Consider the following 20,635-nt stretch of genomic DNA (forward strand, 5'->3'; position numbering starts at 1 on the left):
GGCCGATTAATCTGCCTGGAATCGAGGCTAGCTCCAACACAGCGTGCACAATGATTTTTTGAAATTTATCAGTAGCCATGCCGACTATAGAGTCGGTCTATAGTCGGCTAAAGCGGGGAAAGGGTTAAATCATTGTTCATCGATTATCAAATAACTGAAACTAAAACACGCTTCTAACCCCACAGAGGAGGACTTGCTTGAGACGACGGCCAGTGTCAGCTCTGCTGATTCAGACGATTTCTTTGTCGTCATACCGGACTGTTTCGATGTCAGCAAGCCTCTCCTAGGCTACACACCACCTGTCATCCAACCCCAGTATCCTGTTCCACCACCGATTTTGTCACATGATGTTATGACCAGGTCATCTGACAGTCACATGACCTCGTTCATCGTTGAAGAGCCAAAGCCCACCCTCACAAACTCCACACCCTCACAGACCACACCCCCTACGGCTCGTCGTGAGTACGTACCTCAGCGAGTCACACTCAAGAACGTGAGGGACGCTCGCATGTATCGTCGACCTTTCACCGTTGCCGCCGGACTCGTGAACACAATGTCAGACTTGGTGAGCAGGAAAGTGAAAAAATAGCTCCACCCAGAAAGCCGGAAGAAGTGGGTGTGGTCAACAGCATGGAGGAAGACAGCAGTAGTGACGAGGAATTCGAGGTGAGAATAACATTTTTAAAACTCCCCACTGTTTCTGGCAGTGTAATTATATAATTTCACTTTCAATTTAGGTTAGTTTGGAAAATCACAATTTTACAATTTTGTGTTTCATTCTTGATCTCCAGGATGCTCCCGAGCCTCCCACCACTGCCCCTCCCCCTCAGCCGTGGAAGATCCAGCAGATGCCGAGCGTATCCCACCTCCTACCAGGACATAACTCCGCTCAGTGGGTGCACAGTGATGAGGTGTGTGTGTGTGTGTGTGGGGGGGGGGGGATTATACAGTATCTAATCTCTTGTGCATAATTATAAGTACACAAACACATTATTGTAGTACTGTACGTTAGTCACATGACGTTAGTCACATGACGTTAGTCACATGACATTAGCCTGCTTCTACATGTACATGACATGTAAGATGTTATTTTAGTATGTAATTCTACGTGAAAGCTTCCTTTTTTTAACTTTGGTGTCTGTATGCGTGTCTATTCTATACTTTTTGACTGCAATGTACTCTGTTATCTCCCACCTGCGTGCTCATTATTACCTCCTCCCCCTCCCTCGGCACACATGCGCAGGATGGAGCCAAGTGGGTCCAGTCACCTGATGTCTCCCACCTCATCCCTCAGCGCTGGGACGGACCCAAAGCCCCCAGCTCCCCGATGGAGAAGCTCATCTCAATGGGGTTTGCTGACAGGGCTTTCAACGAACAAATCCTGGCCAAACACAACAATGACACTCCATGGTCCTCAACGAGTTGTTGGATGGTTACCAAGTAGACGTCTGAGCTGAAACAATTCGTGAACTCATTTAAAAAAAAAAAGTTTTTGTGTTGTGTTAACTATAGCGCTATAGCCTCCAAGAACTATCAATGTATTTTATACAATTATTTTATATATACTGTACATGTATTATATAATCAAGTGTAATTAAATTTCGAGATAATTCCAAATTTTATTCATGTTACTAATGTGTGCATGCGCACACTGATATTAATTAATACAAGCAATTCAATAAGGTCACTAATACAGTTGTAAGCACTGTCACTGTTTCAGCAGTTCCAAACATGCAATCTCTCGATCACTGACTGGCTAGCCACTCCTTGACGATGTCTCGGTCCCTCTGTAACCATTTGGCGTTGAGTCGAATGGCCTCACAGTTTTGCTTGACGATTCTCGCAGCCACTGGCCATGGGTTCTCTGAGAAGAACTTCTCTATTTCACCAGCTCTCTCCTCACTCACAAAGCCAGCAGTGGACACCTGCATGGAGAGGGAGAGACAACATTTTAATTATAATACACCAGAGACAATTAATTTAAAACTCATACATTCACTAAAGTCTAGTTGAGTTGCCGGCCCCCAGAAGTTCTGTGGACAATAACTATGCTTCATTTATAGGCTTTATATGAAATTAATTCTTAATTATAGATTTCTAGATAGAACCAGCTTTTTTAACAATGGCCGCTGCATACTTATATCGCCAACCGGTACCTCCCCCACACACACTCACATCGATCATCCTAGCCAGCAGGAACTGGCCGTTGTAGCGGTCCTTGAGCATGGTCCAGTTCTCCTGTACAAACTTCCAGACCCTCTCTCTAGAGTCTGGACACGAGCGGGTGAGGGACATGAGGACTGCAGGGAGGTCCTGGGGGCGTACCTTATCCTGTGAGAGGGGTAAAGGGATTTAATACTCACATAGTATTATTATACAGACTAGCTGAAAATGCTGTGTACAAATAATTTATAATATTATTGTACGGTACACCAGACTCATGCATGCACTGTATACATGGATACCAAATAAGAGCACGGGAGATCAACCAACACTTCAAAGGAGGACCTACATGCCAATTAAGGACCGGTGCTTCCCTGCATGTACCAAGCAAGATGCCCATGTAAACTATAGTATGAATATTTGTAACTGTATTATGAGTCACAGTACAGAAACATGAATGACATGCACATTAGTTGAATTACACAAACCACATACACACGTACACTTAGTAGTATACATGTACAAGCAAAGAACAAACTTTGATTAATAATATGCCCCATGCAGAGTATACTATTCATGTACATCCCTCGACTTATGCGCACTGATGCATAACCATATAATTGAAATTCTTGATCTGCTTTTATTTATTAGTAGTCCATACAAGGTCACACCCACCCCGCCCCCTCACTCACACTGGTGGCAAAGTCGAGGCACTTGGTGATGAGTGTTTCTGTCTTCCCGTTGCCTAGCGAGCTGTAGATCCTCACCTTCTCCTCGTTGGAGTCAGCCTTGTCGTGGAGCTGCAACCAAATAACAATAGTCACCTAAATTTACTTAACAAAATTTTACATACTGTGGAAGTAAAAACTTCCAGTCCACTAGATCTGGAAGTATAAAAATGGTACCATAATCCTTATGGTTAATGACAATCATGTAGTCTTCGAAGAAACAGTGCTTAATTGAGGTACTGTAATAAATGTACGGGTATTTCATGTCAATTAAGTATAGGCAACCAATATCGAGGTTTCCATGTACGACAATACAGTAGGAAGACGACGAGACAATAATGTGGTAGTCATTGCATGCTTAGTATTGTCAGGAACAAACGATCCTGGTTATCCTATATTTCAACTCCCTTATAATTATATGCAAGTCTTGTATACGCACTATTTGAGTTGATACTTGTATAACAAAACCCCCAAAGTACATGTATCAACTGATATTTGAGACCAACAGCTTTCCATTTATAGAACAACTCACCGCCACTAGATGGTCGAAGATAGATTCATCCCCACCACTGAGAGCAGCTGAGAACACGGCACTCTTAATGTCAGCAGGGATGGCGTCCTTCTCAGAGACATGGTCGCTAAATCTACGCTTGGACTCAGATATCATGTCCGGGTCACCATAGCGACCAAGCTGACCAATCACAAGACTCCGCAGCATTGTGTCCAGAGTACCTACATGTACGAGCGGATGAAATCAATAATCACGAAATGGATTTGTACATGTGAGATATCGGAAATGCATTTCCTGTATACCTGTCACAAATAATTATGCCACACATAAAAACAGATTGAGGACTATTTATAACCTCCCTGCTATGCTGACAACTTTAACTTTAATGCTACAGCTCCACTAAAGTATAAAATACAAGAGATGAAAACTTAAGAGATTGTGCTGGGGGGGGGGGGCTCCTGCATATACTTATTTAATATGGCCTCTAGCTGACATAGTCTAGTTTAACGAGGCCGGAGAGGGCCGGGGGTGAGCCCCCTCACCTTGGATACGCCTTCTATTTCTTGCTCACCTCCCGGCCTTTCCCCGGCCTCGTTAAATTAGCCATGTTTAATGTTAGGACCGAAGTTTTCAGGAGACCCCACCTCCCAAACAATCTCTAACTCTTATTAAGTTACAAGTCTTAAATGTACTCACTGTCAGTGTCTTTACTGTCCCAGCCAAGTCGTGCAAAAGATGGAGTCAATAGTTTGAGAGCAAATCTCTTGAAATCCTCGTAACAATCGGTGGAGGAGAAGAGACGAGCGAGGCTGCCAATGTTGGAGGCAAGGCTTTCCCACACCGTGTACGATGTCTCGCTAATAAACGAGCCAATCAGACGCAAGACGTCCACGGTGCTGCCCACTCCAGCACGAGCCTACGTATGTATATAATTATACAAAGTAGAAATAATTTTATTAGATATCGTGGTGTACAGTGTGAAAGTATTACGGGTTTGTCATATCTCCCTTTAGGCAAAATGAACGAAATACCACAGAATACTATCAAAGGCTTACAAAGAGGAGCCCTCGATACTATAAGCTAGCCTCTTCAGTCAATCTGCATAAGAATTACTACAATGACCTTTGCCGTTGACACGTATTACACTACGTTATCTACCCTTCAAATACAAGTGTGTGTGTGTGTGTGTGTGTGGGCGGGGGGTGACGTACAAGAGCGAAGGTGTCATTGAGTAGCCCGAGGCGGTCCTGTGCTGACAGCTGCCCCAGAATGGAGAGGATGGGGGAGAGAAGAGTGGCCGAGTATGACACACGGTAGAAACCTTGACGACTTGGGTTCACCTGTATCAGTTTATTGGGGAGGGGGAGGGGCATAAATTCTCAGCACTATTTCAAAAAGAAGAGCTAGCCAATGATTATAGAGACAGAAAATACATTAGACCATAATATTATAAGGAACACACGTACACGAAAAAACTGTTACATACGATCTAATGTGTAATGGGAAGATTTCTTAATTTGCCTGCGCATAAGATTACATAACCTTCAGCTCATTAGAAGCAAGAGGCAATACAAGTTGATTACATCATTGTGAAGTGTTTGGCTCAGTCAGTGCTATGACTCCACCACTAGCAATGAGAAGGTGCAGCAGAGCCACTCCTTCCCAGCACATAGTGACTGTTCTCATGGCAACAGACATCAGCACCCCTGACATTCTCATCATCACCAAACACAACATCTCATACACTCTTGCAGATACCGTATAGCAAGAAATTTCCGAGGCACTTAACTTTCGAGTATATCACTTAGGGAATTATGAGCGTATAACTAGGTTCTTTGGAAGCTAGAAATTTATGATGGTAGGATGCTAACTCTAGTTCGCCAATGAAAGTGCATAGGATCTGTTATAGACTAGTAGATACAACAAATTTATTTAGAGCACAAACCAGTTACAATACGACATGCAGTTAAAATTATTCATTACATACCAGTATCCAGTCGTCCTGCCCCACCCCCTCCACTGTCACAGTGGTGGACTGACTCTCCAGTACAAACTTGACAGCTGTCGGGTTCTTGCTCGTTGCTATGGTGACTGGTACTTGCCACAACACAGACTCATGACCTGGACACACGTGACAATACAATCACTCAAACTAATCATTTCTTCAAGAAATTAGTTCTTCCCTCCCTATTCATACTATACATGTAGCTTCTTACCTGAGCTGTCACCATTGGCACAGAACTTCTTCTGAGAGATGGTCAGGATCCTGTTGTTGCCGTCCTGAGAAAATACAGTGCACAAGGAGTTAAACAAGATGTTAGAATACTAATGCTCGTATCACCAAAACAGTAACTATCAAGACATACCGTATTACTAGAATGTTTTGCGAGCATCAAACATTTGCGAACTTCGCGATGGTTGATCAATCCACAACAATAAAATCAGCAAAACCTAGTAAATACACACGATCCTTGCCAGAACGCAATAGTTAGATCGCAAAGGGTCAAATTTTCTGCTGATTTGGCTCATTTGCAAAGGTTTTTCACCCGCAAAATATTCTAGTAATACGGTATATTATGTACTGAATAATAAAACCTATTAATTTTGGGGAAGCTCCTTTAATCACCTGCTTCCCCTCCACTGTCAGCACAGGGTAGCCCATCTGCTTCGTCCAGGTGTTCATCACCGTGGCAACTGGCTTCTTGCTGGCCTCCTCGAGAGACGCCCAAAGGTCCTCTGTCACATGACATCAATAAAATTTGTTTGAAAACAATAAATTTACATCATACCTGTCTTCGCGTTTTTGTACGCAAATTTCTTCAAGTAGCTTCCGAGACCAGTTCGGAAATTCTGTAAAAAAAAAGAAATAGAAAAAAAGTTGGAAATTTTGCAACACGCACAAAATTCAGGCATGCATTTACTTGGTTCCAATGACCTCCTGTACTCACACGCACACAGCAGTCACTATGTAAACCACACCCTAGCCACACCCACCTCAGTTCCGATCCAGTCGTGGAGCATGCGGATGATACAGGAGCCCTTGGCGTAAGAGATTGTATCGAAGATCTCCTCCACCTCAGAGGGGGGTCCCACCTCAATCTAATGTACACAGGGGAGGGTATAGTGATCAAACAATATTGAAATAAAATTTTCTTACACAATTAGATCAACATCAAAATAAAATTATATATATGCCCAACAAGCTAGTAAATGCAGTATAGTCAGGCACCATAATCATAATAAGAGCACCGACTATCTAAGAATATGGATTTCAGTGAGCAAAAATGACTAGTAAAACTAAACGTATATGTACATGTGGCCATAATCACAAAAACTTTTGAGTGGTAAAAAATTATCGCTTGAAAAAAGCTAGCTAGGTAGGTATACTAGATCTACAGGTGGTAGCTATCAAGTTGTGTCAAACAAGAATTAAGGCCTCCCTCAATGCATGAGCATCAAGTCCATGCATGAGCATCAGGTCCATGCATGAGCATCAGGTCCATGCATGAGCATCAGGTCCATGCATGAGCATCAGGTCCATGCATGAGCATCAGGTCCATGCATGAGCATCAGGTCCATGCATGAGCATCAGGTCCATGCATGAGCATCAGGTCCATGCATGAGCATCAAGTCCATGCAAGCTGCATGTCAACTCCAGTGTGAAGGAGGAAGGGACGTGTTGTGTGGTTTCCTATAGTGTGCTACGCAGACAATGAACTTTCAGTGAAAGTATAGACATTTACGACACATTTTACTACAAGCCCAGATACAATATCTCCTAGGCCTTGTTTCCCCATCTGATATAAAAGCGAATACTCTGCCTGGGAATGAGGTTAGTGCAATATTGGTATTATCAAGAGTATATTATGATAGAGAGAGAGTATCGAACGTAGGCATACTGTACATTAGATGTATGCGGAGAGTAACGTGACTTCCTGTATCTGTCACTGACCAATCCAAGCGTGGGTGATATAATCTATTTGTACACTGACCAATCCAAGCGTGGGTGATGTAATCTATTTGCACACTGACCAATCCTAGTGTGGGTGATGTAATCTACTTTCTTGATAGATTACATCACCCACACTTGGATTGGTCACATCACACACGCTTGGATTGGTCAGTGAGCAAATTCCAAGCTTGTGACAGATACAGGAAGTCACGTTACTCTCCGCATACAGTACTTTTCAAGTAGGTTGAATATCATTCCAAGTTGAATGTTGAAGTGAGTACTCACACCACTAAACCACAAAGCTGATACAACTGTAGGTGGCTGTCACAGCCTGTCAGTGTGATGATGCCCATGCATGATAATACACAGCACTGACTACATGTGTGGGTGTTCATCTAGATGCATATTCAAATGACTTGAGGTGCAGAGTGTTGCTACACTACTTAAGCAAACCAAGTAAGAGAATTAATGTACATCAGCAAAAGTACTGTAAAACAATAGAGCATTTGTTCGGGAGAAGTGGAGATGTCGAGCCAAAGTAGCAAAAGCATGCATGGTCCTCATCCTATGTTGAATCCGTAACAGTGCTACAGATACTCTTTGAAAATCTAGGCACTTAGGAGAAGTTCAAGCAAAGATACACATACATCTGTACATAATTATGAAGCTTGTGGGTAGATCAAAATCATGATCAGCTTTGTTTTGTGGTTTAGTGGTGTGAGTACTCACTTCAACATTCAAATGAATCAACCTACTTGAAAAGTACTGTACAGGGTTTTGCAGAGTCTTTGAAATAGAGGGTGTAGAGCGTTCCTTATATGGATATCTAATGTTTACACATTGTGGTGTCATATACACATTGTGGTGAAATGCCAAGTCTGATTGAGAAGCAAAATTCAAACTTTTTCTTGTGAAAAAAGCTGACCAAGGGAATATAAGGTGGAGAATAATGCATCAGACAGAGCTGCTTGGACTGTCTTATCAAAGTGTTGCTGAGAATCTTCAAGTTGATCCATCAACTGTTTGTAGAATAGTGCATTGTTGACATGCTGACTAAGATCTACAACTTTATGGTTGACCACAGATAACCTTATAAGGAACGCTCAACGCAAAACGCTTTTTTGTGGATATTGCAAAGATTCTGCAAAACCCTGTACATCTGATGTACAGTATATGCCTACATTCTCTATTATAATTATACTCTTGGTATTATTAGGCCTTCCCCTTGGTTGGCCTTCCAAAAATTTTGAGAATTATATTGACTGTCTCATCTGTATGCTTTCAAGTCTTAACTGCACCTTTTATAGTGTGACCCAGTGTGAACTTATTGTGGTGTTGCATATAACACTCATGAATAACATTACAAACAGTAAATGGAATGCAAGAATAATTGATATTGTATACTATACTGACAGCCGTGACAGGAGATCCTGCTTCATTGAACATACCACTGTCTACACTCAACACTATAATTATAGAGAAGTAATGTTTCATCCTTCGCTAATTATACAATTTAAGCTGTTAGAAAACAATAGTACACACTAGGACAAATGGAATATATACGTATTTGAAAGCACTATAGCGTCTGGGATACTTCTGAAAATCACATAAATCGCTGCCAGAGCACAAGTTACATATATACATGTATGCTAGTTTGAGATGCTACTCCTCCGATAATACAAGGTTGGTAAATGATACGATTATAGACAGTACACTATAGCACAATGACACTACCCCTAAGCACAAGCGTTCGGAAAATCTACCTTGGACCCAGAGGAGGATCGTCAAGGTCAAAAGGTCTTAATCATAAAGCTATTTCCGGAGGACTTTCCACTCAACTAGCTCCATGTGAATTGGAGATACTAAAGGAAGAGTAGATGATCAATTAAAGTCCTCCGGAAGCAGCTTTTTGATTAAGACCTTTTGACCCTGACGATCTTCCACTACCTTGGACCCAAAAATTATAGTAGCAGTGTTTCTATAGACACAGACCAAGTAAGTGGCTTACCTCAATGGGATGAGAGTTATCGAGGGCGTCTAGATTTAGAGCACTGGCGTACTCTCGACTGAGGAAGTTGGTCCAAATCTCGAACTCTGGGTGGGTGTGGTCAACGCACAGGTATTCAATCCAAGTGGCGAAACCCTCGTTAAGCCAGAGATGGGTCCACCACTCCATGGTCACCTGACGTGGGCAATTAACATACATGTTAACGGAATTTATATTACTGCATGAACACTCACTAAACCAACCCCACACTCCACACTTATCACACTCCCCACTCCCACACTTATCACTCCGGCTCTATATATACCCTCACTATTTTTCACACTATCCCCACTTTCTACACTTTCCGCCCCCGCACTCCTCACACTATATAATTATATCATCACCACTCTTCACACCACCCCACCCTCCTCACACCTCACACCCTCACCAAGTTGCCGAACCACTGATGAGCGATCTCATGACCCACAACGAGGGCCACCAGCTGTTTAGTGAAGGCTGATGAGTTAACAGGATCAACCAGCAGCAGCCGCTCCCTGCATGAAGGTAAAGGGGAAGAGGCATACAAAGTATACAAACAAGAAAGTAAGGGCATAAAGAGTATACCAGGAGTATACTCCAGATTAAACAAACAATTTTTCAGTAATTTTACAAAGGCACAATGAAGCTATGAAGGTTGTAAGTTAAGTAGCTCCCAGGGCCACCGTACTTCTTTGGCACGCATACTAAAAAATCAACATCCCGGTGTGACATGGTCCTTTAGAGATCCTTATACATGTAGGTCTCAAAATCCAATTGACACCAGAGGAAAAATACTAAAGCAACGCTTACCCTAGCACTTTGTTGCTAATGATTTTGAATAGATTGTAGCAACTAACTACACGGTAGGTCTTGTAGGAGAGTAACTTGTAATTGACCACACCCACCTGTAAGTGACGAGCCCCCAGTTCTCCATGGCACCAGCTGCAAAGTCCTGGATGGCGATGAGGTCCATCTTTGGCAGAGGGTACTTGATGTCAAAGTAGGTGGCGTAGAAGGGGAGGGTCTTCACAGCAACCTGGGGGGTAGAATGTGTGCTAATGATACAGCAACCTGGGGGGTAGAATGTGTGGTAATAATACTGCTAGTGATACAACACACTGGGGGGTATATAAAATGCTACGCAAACATTGAGGTATATAACTTAAGTTTGTGGGAGGTCAAATTATAACTTCAAAAATAAATCTGCTACTCTAATGGTGGTTGATTTATAATTTTAGCTCTAAGGGAGGTCTATCAATAAACTCTGTCAAGTAATTAATTTAACTCACATCAAGAGCGTACTGTCCGTTCTCCTTCTTGCCTGTGGGCGTGAACACCCTCACCAGCACGCCATTGGAGTCCCGCCCCTCTACATGGTCAAACTCTCCCACGATAAATGCCAGGAGGTACGTGGACATGATGGGAGTGCGGGCAAACATCACTCTCTTTAGACCGCCCTCCACATCCTCACAGCTCGTCTCGTTCTGTGGGAGGAGGGGGAGTGTGTGTGAAGTAGGTGGAGTGTGTGTGTGTGTGTGCAGATCCAGAGGAGGTCCGACAGGCGCGGTGCAGCTCAAGTAATTAGCCTCTGATTACTCTCAGCAAAAACATACGACGTGGACGGATAATTATTGTTAATTGCCTGAGCTGCACCGCGCCTGTCGTACCTCCTCTGGTGCAGATCGATTCATATAGTTGGGTGGAGGGTGACAGTATATTAATATCCCAATTTTTTTTAAAAGGCTGCTTTTTGTAAAGCAATTGAACAATTAAGCAACCTATAGTTGCTGTTAAGAGGGGTAGCTACAAATTGACCGGTTTTGACTACAACATAAATTATATAATTTTTACATCAATTCCGCATCACAATCATGAGACTACAGTATGCTAGTACAATAGGGCAAGGTCTAGTATATTGTTGTAGAAAGACAAAGTCAGCTAGTGTAGGCTGAATGGGGTAATCAGAATGGGGGATTTCCACGGATTTCCCCACCAGTGCATAGAGTACAATAGTGAAATCATGTCATACACATGTACATGTATATCTCACTACATGTATTAAATGTATAATTATACTCACCATGTTGGACAGAGCCACAAGGTCCTTGGGTACAATGAGGGTGACATCAAAGGAGGCCTTGATGAGCGGTTCGTCCCAGCAGGGGAGGGCCCGACGAGCATCAGCTGCCTGTGTGTGGGCAGGGGAGGGCACATGTTAGTTACACTCACAACTAGATACACACCCATCCACTCTACATATATCTACCAACGAGTAAACATCTTTTAGTAATTTAGTAAACGTCAAGCTTTGACAAGTATACACACAAAGTAACAGATAATATTTATTGACACTCTCACACAGCCAAACATTGACAACTGAAAAGTCACACAATACAGACTAAAACTGTTTAAAAGACAGTTGCTACAAGAACAGGAAACATATCACACTATAGACGTCTCAACAATTCTACAGACTAGACATAACACATACACTAGCTAGGTACAGTTGCAGTTATCTTTACAAAAGTTGGGTTTAACTAAAAGATACCACGGTATAAGCAGAGACATTATTACGCTGGTAAAGTAACCAGTGACTTGAAACGCTCGACCAGTGTGCCTTAGCGGACTCAAACCCTTTGCAGCTTCAGAAACACCATACCCCACAATTGCAAGTAGTATCAAAAGAGCTATAATAATTATCAAGCTGACACTAAGTATGAGCCAAATTCTAGCTTTCTTTTTGAGTAGAACTTTCTTGAGTAGAGCAGTGTTAATAGCTGTGATAATAGTTAATTCAAAACGAGTGAACGACAGCAGACCACCCATTACCGATAATGCCATAGTGTAATCGAAAACTAATTCGTAGCATACAGCACTTTGCTTTTGATTGTCAACAATCTCAGTGCAGTTGGTGATAGGTACCTCGTTGAAGTTGTTGTCAAGGATATAACAGTCTCGACTGGCATCACAATTTAGATCAGATTTGACAAACAAAGCGTCAGCTCCTACAGATAAAGAAAAAGCAAGCCACAGCAAAGCTTTAATGATCAATATGAACTGGAAAAAATTTGCTTTTTCCAGCACTGGAATGTCATCAACATACACAACTTGCCGGCCCAGTTTATCAATATAAGTCACTCTTGGTATCTCTCTCAGCACGCCTTGGTTGCTCCCATACACAACTCTAACGATGAAATTAAATAGTCCCATTAGCTCAAAGTACACAAACCATAGCTTTGAGTAGTCACATCTAAATTCAGTTTGACATTCTGCATCCTTAAATCCAACTTCAGTTTCGTTATCTTCGTTAGAATCTGCTCTACTCACTATCTCCATAATTGGTTCTAGCGTAGGTAGACACTCGACTCTAAGTGGAGGTGTACTATATATAGTGCCTTCAACTGAGGGAGTAGGTGAGTTAGAATCCGATTTAGGCCTGCACTTGCAATTACATGTAGATGTGTGATGGCAATATTTCCCATTGCAATCTGCACATTCACATGCCTTACACTCGAGTTTCTTACACTTTTTGCAGTGACAAGTTTCACAAAGACAAGGTTCTGGAGGCTTCCTTGAACACTCATTGCATCCTGGGAAGAAATGACAGCTTTTGTAAGAGTCTTTCTTACAATCACCACCCTTGCCATTGTCACCGGAGGCCAGGGGATCACTAGCCTCAACACGATCAATACAGTCCTCACAAGCACAAGGTGTTGCTGGGTTGTCCATACATTTGAGACGGTTGCAACTAGTGCAGTGACAGTACTTGCATGCCTTAGGGCAGTAGCTGAACTCCTTGAGGGATTTTTCGAGTTGGTCTCTCTTGAAGCAGCACAAACTACACCACATACAACCTGCTATAGAAATGAAGAATCCAAAAATTATCCATATGAGGATAATGGGACCAATGTCCCAATTTAGGTAACAGCTCTCAACATGGCAGAAGCTACCCATCCTCTTAATAAGCACTATATAGCACAGAGTGAAAACTTATATATTTTTGTGCATTTATTTTGCAAAACATGCTAATGATTACGCCCACAGGAAGTTAGGACTGAATATGCAATTTTGAATCACGTGGTATAGAAACCCAGGAATGCATTATTGAATAAACTGAATTACACACATAGAATTGATACGACAGCATACAGTAAAGAAACTAAATCCCAGTCAGGGTTTCATACAGAGGGGGGGGGGGGCGCCCTGGGATTTCCCCCACCTGGAAATATGAAAAATTAATGATGTCATACCATTTCAGATAGATCTACATGTAGCTATAATGATTATTCTACGTGTATCAGTTGAGAAAAAGTCTCTTACATACATCAGGAGTGCTACATGTATATCCAATCTAGCACATGGTACAGTTCAAAGTTCAGACAGGGATCACATGCATGTATACAATTATTATTATATGATACCCTTTGAAATTTAAAACTTACAACATAAGTAGTGCATGTACATAGTGGGACCATAGATAGAGTAGAGAGGGATTGGCAACGGAAGTGGTTCACGTGATGTTTTACAATGAAGTCTATGTAGAGCTCAGAAACAATCCGTGTTTCGCTTTCTACCCGGGTAAGTTTACCAGGAAACTTATTGAGTCTAATCATGGCTAATGCATGCGTCTCAAAGACCCCTCTAACACACAAATGCCCCCTGATGGTGAGTATCATTTGGAAACGAAGAAAATAAAATCTTGATTGTCATGAAGTAGCTAGTCTAACACAGAGCAATTTTTCATGCTTGTGTTAGTTTAGCTACGTTATAGTTAGAACATGGGTACGAGGTATATATCTATGTGTTATAGTGTCCCAAAGCTCGAGGGCTTTAGCCCGAGGGATGAGGGACACTATAACCATAGATACCGAATGCACATGTGCTAGATCCCACTTTTCATTGGCTGCCTCAGGCAAGAAGTGTATCTATAAAAGCAGCAAGCCTTAGCACAGCTTTATTTTGAAAATGTCCTGTTCTGACAAGCTAGATGATTTCTGCTTCTCTGCTAAAAAAACCTTTGCATTGGCCTTGCTTCAACATTGGAACTAGTGACTCCACCTTGTGCAGGAAGCGCTCTGCAACAAATGAGCCCAGCCTCCTCTTTTTTCTGCACTCAAGCCCCACCCCAGCTCAAGCTTCTCAGTAAACTGTTCTGATCTGTACGGCTAGCTAGCAAGGAACAGCTTGCAGCAATGCTACAGTGCACTATCGTTCCCAAAAAGACACAGGAGTCTACTGAAGTAAACAATTTGAAACATGGCTGCAGGATAGAAACAGAAGTCAGGAGGACGAAGTTGACAAATGCTACAAGTTGAAGACATACTTTCATGCTTGTGACAATGGACCCAGAACTATTAAAATCATTGGCTCTTAGTGTTCCTCGTAGAGACAAGAAAAGATACTGGGGAACTCTACCATCAACCCAGCAAACGCTATAGAAACTGGTAGTGAAAAAACTGAACAGCCATAGCTAATTATCATGCAGCTACAGCTATTATCATTTCTGTACATTCAAAAAATTATACTTGTACTTTATACCCTCAAGCTTATAATTCCCTGGGAAACTATGAGATTATGGCTCATAATTCCCTGCTAAACACACACAAGTGGGATCTAATATGATATAGCTAAGGTTGTGTCACTAAGTAGTGTGCTGTGTCCCAACTGGCCACAAGTATTTGATGAAGTTGATGTTTAGCAGCAGAACTGCTCGTGGACTTTTTACAGACAGCAAAAACAATTCTCATGAATTCTTCATGTTTAGACCCCACGTTGGAAGTAAGCCTCGATTAAAACCGCGGGGAAACACGGATGGTACTTCGAGGGTACCTCGTTTCCCAATCCCTCTCTACTCCATCTATGGTGGGGCCATAGGCTCTGTACACACATGCACTAGAGGTCAATTTGAGTACCTTTTCTGCTTTGCTAAAAAAATGTTTTTTTTCCGGTGAGTTGAAGGTGTACAATGCAGTAAGAACAGTTAAGAAATAGTTTTAAGCACAAAAACCTCCAAATTGCACCTTAGACAATCATTCTGCCAAATTTTCAACAGCGTACGGCCGTCGTCATTTCCCCCCCTTGGCTAAAAATCCTGTATGAAACCCTGCCAGTTCAATAGCTATAGACTACCTTATATAGCTAGCGGGTAATTTTCGTCGGGGTTGAACTTGAACAGCGGTAATTTTCGTAAGTAAAAATTTCGTCCAAGATGTAGCAATACTTACTTTCATCACAATCATAATCAGAAGCTACAAAAAAAATATCAAAAAATGTTGACAAGCAAACGACAGTCAGCAATATAGATTTCAGTGTCAGAGCCAAATGCAGCAAAAAAGCCTTCTCAAGAATTGGAACATTGTTTATGTAGGCAATCTCCCTACCACGGCAATCAACACTACGTAATGTTTTGATTTCTCTTAGCGGACCTAAATTTCCACCATAGAAAACATTGCCAGCTCTTAAGAGGCTATTCATTTTGAAAGTTTTTTTGAAAAAGTATTTAATATTTTTGTAAAGGCTTTTACATGAACAAGAGATGTTTCGCTCAATAGAAGAAGAACAACCTTCACAACAACCTCCACACCACAGCATGACAAACAGTATATGATAACATCACAAATACCCCAAACTTTCAAAGCCTTATGCTTTATGACACCTTTGCAGTCTTCACATCCTGGCCTAGGATGCTTTCCTTTAAATGAAGTTCCTTCCCGGCAAGAAGAGAGGATCACTCTCTAAACTGTTTGGCAGAACTAAAGACAAAGATGTTGACCTGAGGCACGAACTAGAAGCAAAGACACAGCAATCAAAGTCCATCGATTTTGCAGCACTGGAGAAAAAGAAAGATGTTGAATTGGTCGAAACATTTATTACAAGTGCACGCACTGGAGCCATCACTGCACTTTAGATGGCCACAATTACGACAATAACAGTTTCCACAAGGAGCCTCTTTGTCACAAGTTACACTCTGCTTTTTTAGACAACAATAATGCTGGCAAAAAGGTGCTACGACAAAAACACCTATAGACACACCTCCAAAAACCCATGTTAATAAAATAGGCAATAAATCCAACAAAAGAAACACAAGTTCCACATAACGACTCATGATAGAAGACTTTCTTGTTAGCTCTAAATTCTGCTCAAGTTGCGAATTAATGTACGTTTCTAATTACTCGCACGTGGTTTTAATGAGATTTATTGCATTTTCCAATTATCTGCGAGTACGACTCTCATTTTTGCAGAAATTAATGACCCGCAAAAATATGTCACCTTTTACAAACATCATTAAAACTGTGTGCGCCCATTTAGATCCGTGCAGAAGAGGGACAGGTCTCATTTGGTCGCTAATTACGCTATTAAAAGAGGCATATTCGAGTATTAAATTGACTTCAAAAATTCTGGGCACACCACTGTTAACAGTATAATTATGTGTATCCCACATACCTCAAACTGAGTGACTCCAGCGTATCTCTCCTCATTAGGGAAGTCGGGATGAGTGTACTTGGAGCGATAGAATCCTCTCATCTGGTCGTTAAGGATACCAGTGTACTCCATGCTCACTGTCGTCTCTCCCACGGCAAGGTCAGAGGTCAACTGGAGGGTGACAGTCTCAGCTTCAACATCATACGTCACAGTTACATCTGTGGGCAGGAAGGGTGTGGGCAGGAAGGGTGTGGGCAGGAAGGGTGTGGGTAGGAGGGGAAATCATCTATTAATTGCTGTACACATTTCCCACTAGTGTATCGTAACAGCCATGTACGTTTACCAACTAGGGTATTTCCCTTCAGTGTTGTTACATTCCACTGTAGATAGGGTGCTTTCCCTCACCCTCTTGATATCGCAATACATTTGATATTAGATAGGGTGCTTTCCCCTTATATTGCTACATAACTATGATTGTACGCTAGGTATTTTCCCTTTGTTATTATTAATAGCAACGGCTTATAAAGAGAAATCTCCTTATAAATCCTTGGTCAAAAATAAACTAGTCATGGACCATGAGTTGAAATGTTGATGAGGCAGTTGTAATCTATTGAAATTAGTTTACCACTTCTTGAAAATGAAGTATATTGCAAACCAATAAGCACACACACACACACACACATACACACACACACGCACCTTGACCTCCACACTTTGCAGAAGTAATCTCAATCTCAGCAGAGTTCAGAACAATCCGATTGGTCGATTTTTTTACCTGTAGTTTATACATACAACTTATCCACAACTACTAATCCCATTAGGAGGTATATTCATTACTACCATTACTTCCTACAAGTTGGTACACCAAATGATACACTGAACGCAGGAAGGTATCGGATAAGATACGGTAAAGCGTATAGTTTATGATAATCTATTAAATCCGAGACAATCAATATTCAACACTAGCACTGGAGATCACACTTTAACACCTACAGTATAATTATTAAATTATAACTGCGTAAATTGTAGTTTAACCTCAACGCTAAAGCTTGGTCGTCCGATATCCGATAGCCTTGTATCAGCCATGTTAACTATGCATCAAAGCATGCAGCTATAGTACTAGCTCATGCAGCCAGCTCACTCACATCCATAGTGATGTCGAGTGTGCCAGTGAACTTGAACAGTTTGAGGTCTGGCCTCAGCTCCAGTTTGTAGTTGGTGGGCACTACATCAGTAGGAAGACGCTCGAATGGTTTCTTATCAGCAGCCATGGTACCAAGCACGATAAGCAGAGTAAGTAATTCTGTAGTTGTAGCTTGCAAGAGTTAAAAGCACGAGGTTGTGGGGGTCCACCTAATTAGCCTAGATGCGTTGGTGGCTAGACTTGTTCACACGCCCATTTCCGCTCCTGAATGAAGGAAGCTAAAGTTCATTATTTCTCATTATTTTGGGGTGTGTCCTAGATTAATGAGCCACACCCATTGTATATCAGGGTGTGGTCTACAATTAATGAGTTACACCCATCCACATGGCAAAATAGAACTCAATTACTGATGATGTAATGTTTGTTTGTGCATGAAATTATTAAAATATTGCACTGTCAGCATAATGAATAATGAATAATGACCCCATGGCCTCATCAATTTTCAAAAACTAAGAAACTACTGCAGAGCCTCCAAGTATACGGTTTTTTCCGTATTTATACGGATTTCTGTCTTCTAATACGTTATACGGAATTAACTGCAAAAATACGGATATACATGTAGATCTAGAAGACTAGAAGTGACCATTTGTCAGCTTACAGAATAAGTTAACCTTGAAGGCCGGTGAAGGAGGCTAACACAACACCAGTGCCAGTGCCATAATGTCATATCTTGATCTAGCCTCGATCCCAGGCCGATCCGTCTCCAATTGAACGCTAGGTCGCCTACTACCTAGCGTTCAATTGAAGACGGATCTGCCTGGGATCGAGGCTAGAGTTCATTAGTACAACTAAGTCACATGCAATTATACACAAATACTTGATTCTGCATGGCGTATAGTTATAGTGTGACAAAGAAACAGAAAGAGGCTAATACAAATCTCTACTATAGTATGCATTTCAGCTAAATGTACTCAGTCAGGCATGCATGACTCAGCTGTATATGCACACAACACTGTTATACATGCACTATTGATAATATACACCACTATCACCAGATGCAGATGAGTTTGGAATAGATAGCTCATCATCAGCGTCTCTAGAATCAGTTTGGTCGTCTTGCACTGCTGGAGCTACAAAAGGTGGTGCCTCTCCAGATATTTCCTTGCTCTGTGCCTCCTCAATTTCTGGTGACTTGTGGATTTTTCCCTCAAGTTTTGGCACTGAAGTGTGCATGAGTATTATATAATTACGTCACATTGAATTAATAAGATACATGCATGCAGATTCTTAGCCTTCACAAGGCCTCAAAAAAGGATGCATGAGGCTAGCAGATTCTATACTATTAATAGTAGCTAAATATGGAGTTATAGACTACACAGTTACAGCCCTGTAATGCAATTGATGCAGTGTTGAATACGCCTTGCCCAATTATGCTACATTACTTTTGAGACTAATAGGTGCAGTGGAGCATTGAGCATTATGCTAACAATTTTTACCAAATGTTAGTAGAAAGTATTTATGGCTAGACTGGCTAGTAGTAGTGGCTACTGAGTATATACGTATGGAAGGTGCTAGTATAGTATTACTAGATCAGTTGACTCTTCACCAATATAGTTCCTTATAGAAGGTTATATATAGCTATAGAAGCGTCAGTGATGTTGCAGTATAATTCTCGTTGATGATTTTTATTGAGACTAATGGGTAATTATTAAAGACTATTTAGTAAGACTAGTATACCGTATAGCGGGTAATTTTCGGGGGACAAAATATTCGTGGTTCAGCAATATTGAGACATTTTGTGGGTAATATTTTCGTGGTTGCTGCTTGCACTGCAGGTAAAGGTAGGCAAGGTCGCTTCATTTGTGGGTAAAATATTCGTGGTCAGACCTCCAACCACGAAAACCACGAATATTTTGCCCCACGAAAATTACACGCTATACAGTATAGGTACAATGCATGAGACTTGCATGGAGACTAGACTAATAGGCAAAATTTTGAGCATAATTTGGCAAGGCCTATAGTGTTGAATTGTATGCACTATTATAATGCTCTCTGTGGTCAATTTTGACATGGCAATAGCTATATATATATACTGCATGCAGGGCTTATTGCAATATTTTGCTGTATGACAACCAACCTGTATTAAAAACCACAGTTGGGGGAGGTTTCGCTCCAGTACTAGCACTGGCAACCACCCCCATCCCACCCCCAAGAACTGCTCCGATCACAGCACCAGCACCTGCTGCAAGGCCAAATGATGGAATGCCAGCAGCAAGAGCACCAATCAAACCCCCAATTGTGGCACCCATACCGCCACTAGCTACTCCAACAGCAATCTTCTTTTTTTCCATTTCTCTTTCTTTTGCTCGATTTACTGTTGTCGCAGTGTAAATCGACTGTCTATAGACTATAGCAAGACGTCTGTTGCAGCTAGTGTGTATAGAATCAGAGGATTGGAAAAACAGCTCGTGATCCAATGTATTGCACTTGGGAATTCTGACCCCATGCTGCGTGTTGCATTCCTCGGTACGACACAGTCACATATCCAGCCAAAAAGATTATGAATCTCATTAACTTGTGCATGATATCATTCAAGACACTTTGATAGTGGATATAATTATGGTTTGGCGTGTACCTTTCAAGAAACACACTTTGAAACAAAACTGCTGTGCATCTCCAGTAGTGTATA

General features: G+C 41.6%; 2 protein-coding genes and 1 long non-coding RNA gene across 3 annotated transcripts; 1 reads left to right on the plus strand and 2 right to left on the minus strand.

The window, feature by feature from the left end:
• Positions 1–149: 149 nt before the first annotated feature.
• LOC135337005 (uncharacterized) lies at positions 150–1,622 on the plus strand. Its single transcript, XM_064532898.1, has 3 exons — positions 150–666; positions 792–911; positions 1,244–1,622. Exons 1-3 carry the CDS (start codon positions 631–633, stop codon positions 1,442–1,444), a joined length of 357 nt encoding a protein of 118 aa, XP_064388968.1. The 5' UTR covers positions 150–630; the 3' UTR covers positions 1,445–1,622.
• On the minus strand, positions 1,595–18,174 carry LOC135336994 (puromycin-sensitive aminopeptidase-like). Its single transcript, XM_064532888.1, has 19 exons — positions 17,948–18,174; positions 17,502–17,577; positions 16,824–17,020; positions 11,461–11,568; positions 10,670–10,864; positions 10,286–10,416; positions 9,790–9,895; positions 9,363–9,536; positions 6,397–6,501; positions 6,192–6,252; positions 6,029–6,138; positions 5,619–5,682; positions 5,390–5,523; positions 4,614–4,742; positions 4,099–4,318; positions 3,424–3,623; positions 2,856–2,963; positions 2,176–2,331; positions 1,595–1,925 (listed from the first exon to the last, which is right to left on the minus strand). The coding sequence occupies exons 1-19, from the start codon at positions 18,071–18,073 to the stop codon at positions 1,746–1,748; spliced, it is 2,580 nt and encodes an 859-aa protein (XP_064388958.1). The 5' UTR covers positions 18,074–18,174; the 3' UTR covers positions 1,595–1,745.
• Positions 18,175–18,795: 621 nt separating this feature from the next.
• Positions 18,796–20,439, minus strand: LOC135337006 (uncharacterized). Its single transcript, XR_010394993.1, has 2 exons — positions 20,084–20,439; positions 18,796–19,166 (listed from the first exon to the last, which is right to left on the minus strand). It is a non-coding gene; the product is annotated as an uncharacterized LOC135337006 (long non-coding RNA).
• Positions 20,440–20,635: the final 196 nt, after the last annotated feature.

This window comes from Halichondria panicea, chromosome 6 (genome assembly GCF_963675165.1).
Source record: "Halichondria panicea chromosome 6, odHalPani1.1, whole genome shotgun sequence".
Taxonomy (NCBI): Eukaryota; Metazoa; Porifera; class Demospongiae; order Suberitida; family Halichondriidae; genus Halichondria; species Halichondria panicea.

Bases quoted from the DNA above. Each gene is read 5' to 3' on its own strand.
- LOC135336994 (XM_064532888.1), bottom strand. From the start codon at position 18,073: ATGGCTGCTGATAAGAAACCATTCGAGCGTCTTCCTACTGATGTAGTG. The intron at 6,253-6,396 runs GTGGGTGTGGCT...TTTTTTTTACAG, and splicing joins ACGACTGGATCGGAACTGAG to AATTTCCGAACTGGTCTCGG. The intron at 2,964-3,423 runs GTGAGTTGTTCT...ATTTGGTTGCAG, and splicing joins TCTTCGACCATCTAGTGGCG to CTCCACGACAAGGCTGACTC.
- LOC135337005 (XM_064532898.1), top strand. From the start codon at position 631: ATGGAGGAAGACAGCAGTAGTGACGAGGAATTCGAG. The intron at 667-791 runs GTGAGAATAACA...CTTGATCTCCAG, and splicing joins GTAGTGACGAGGAATTCGAG to GATGCTCCCGAGCCTCCCAC. The intron at 912-1,243 runs GTGTGTGTGTGT...ACACATGCGCAG, and splicing joins AGTGGGTGCACAGTGATGAG to GATGGAGCCAAGTGGGTCCA.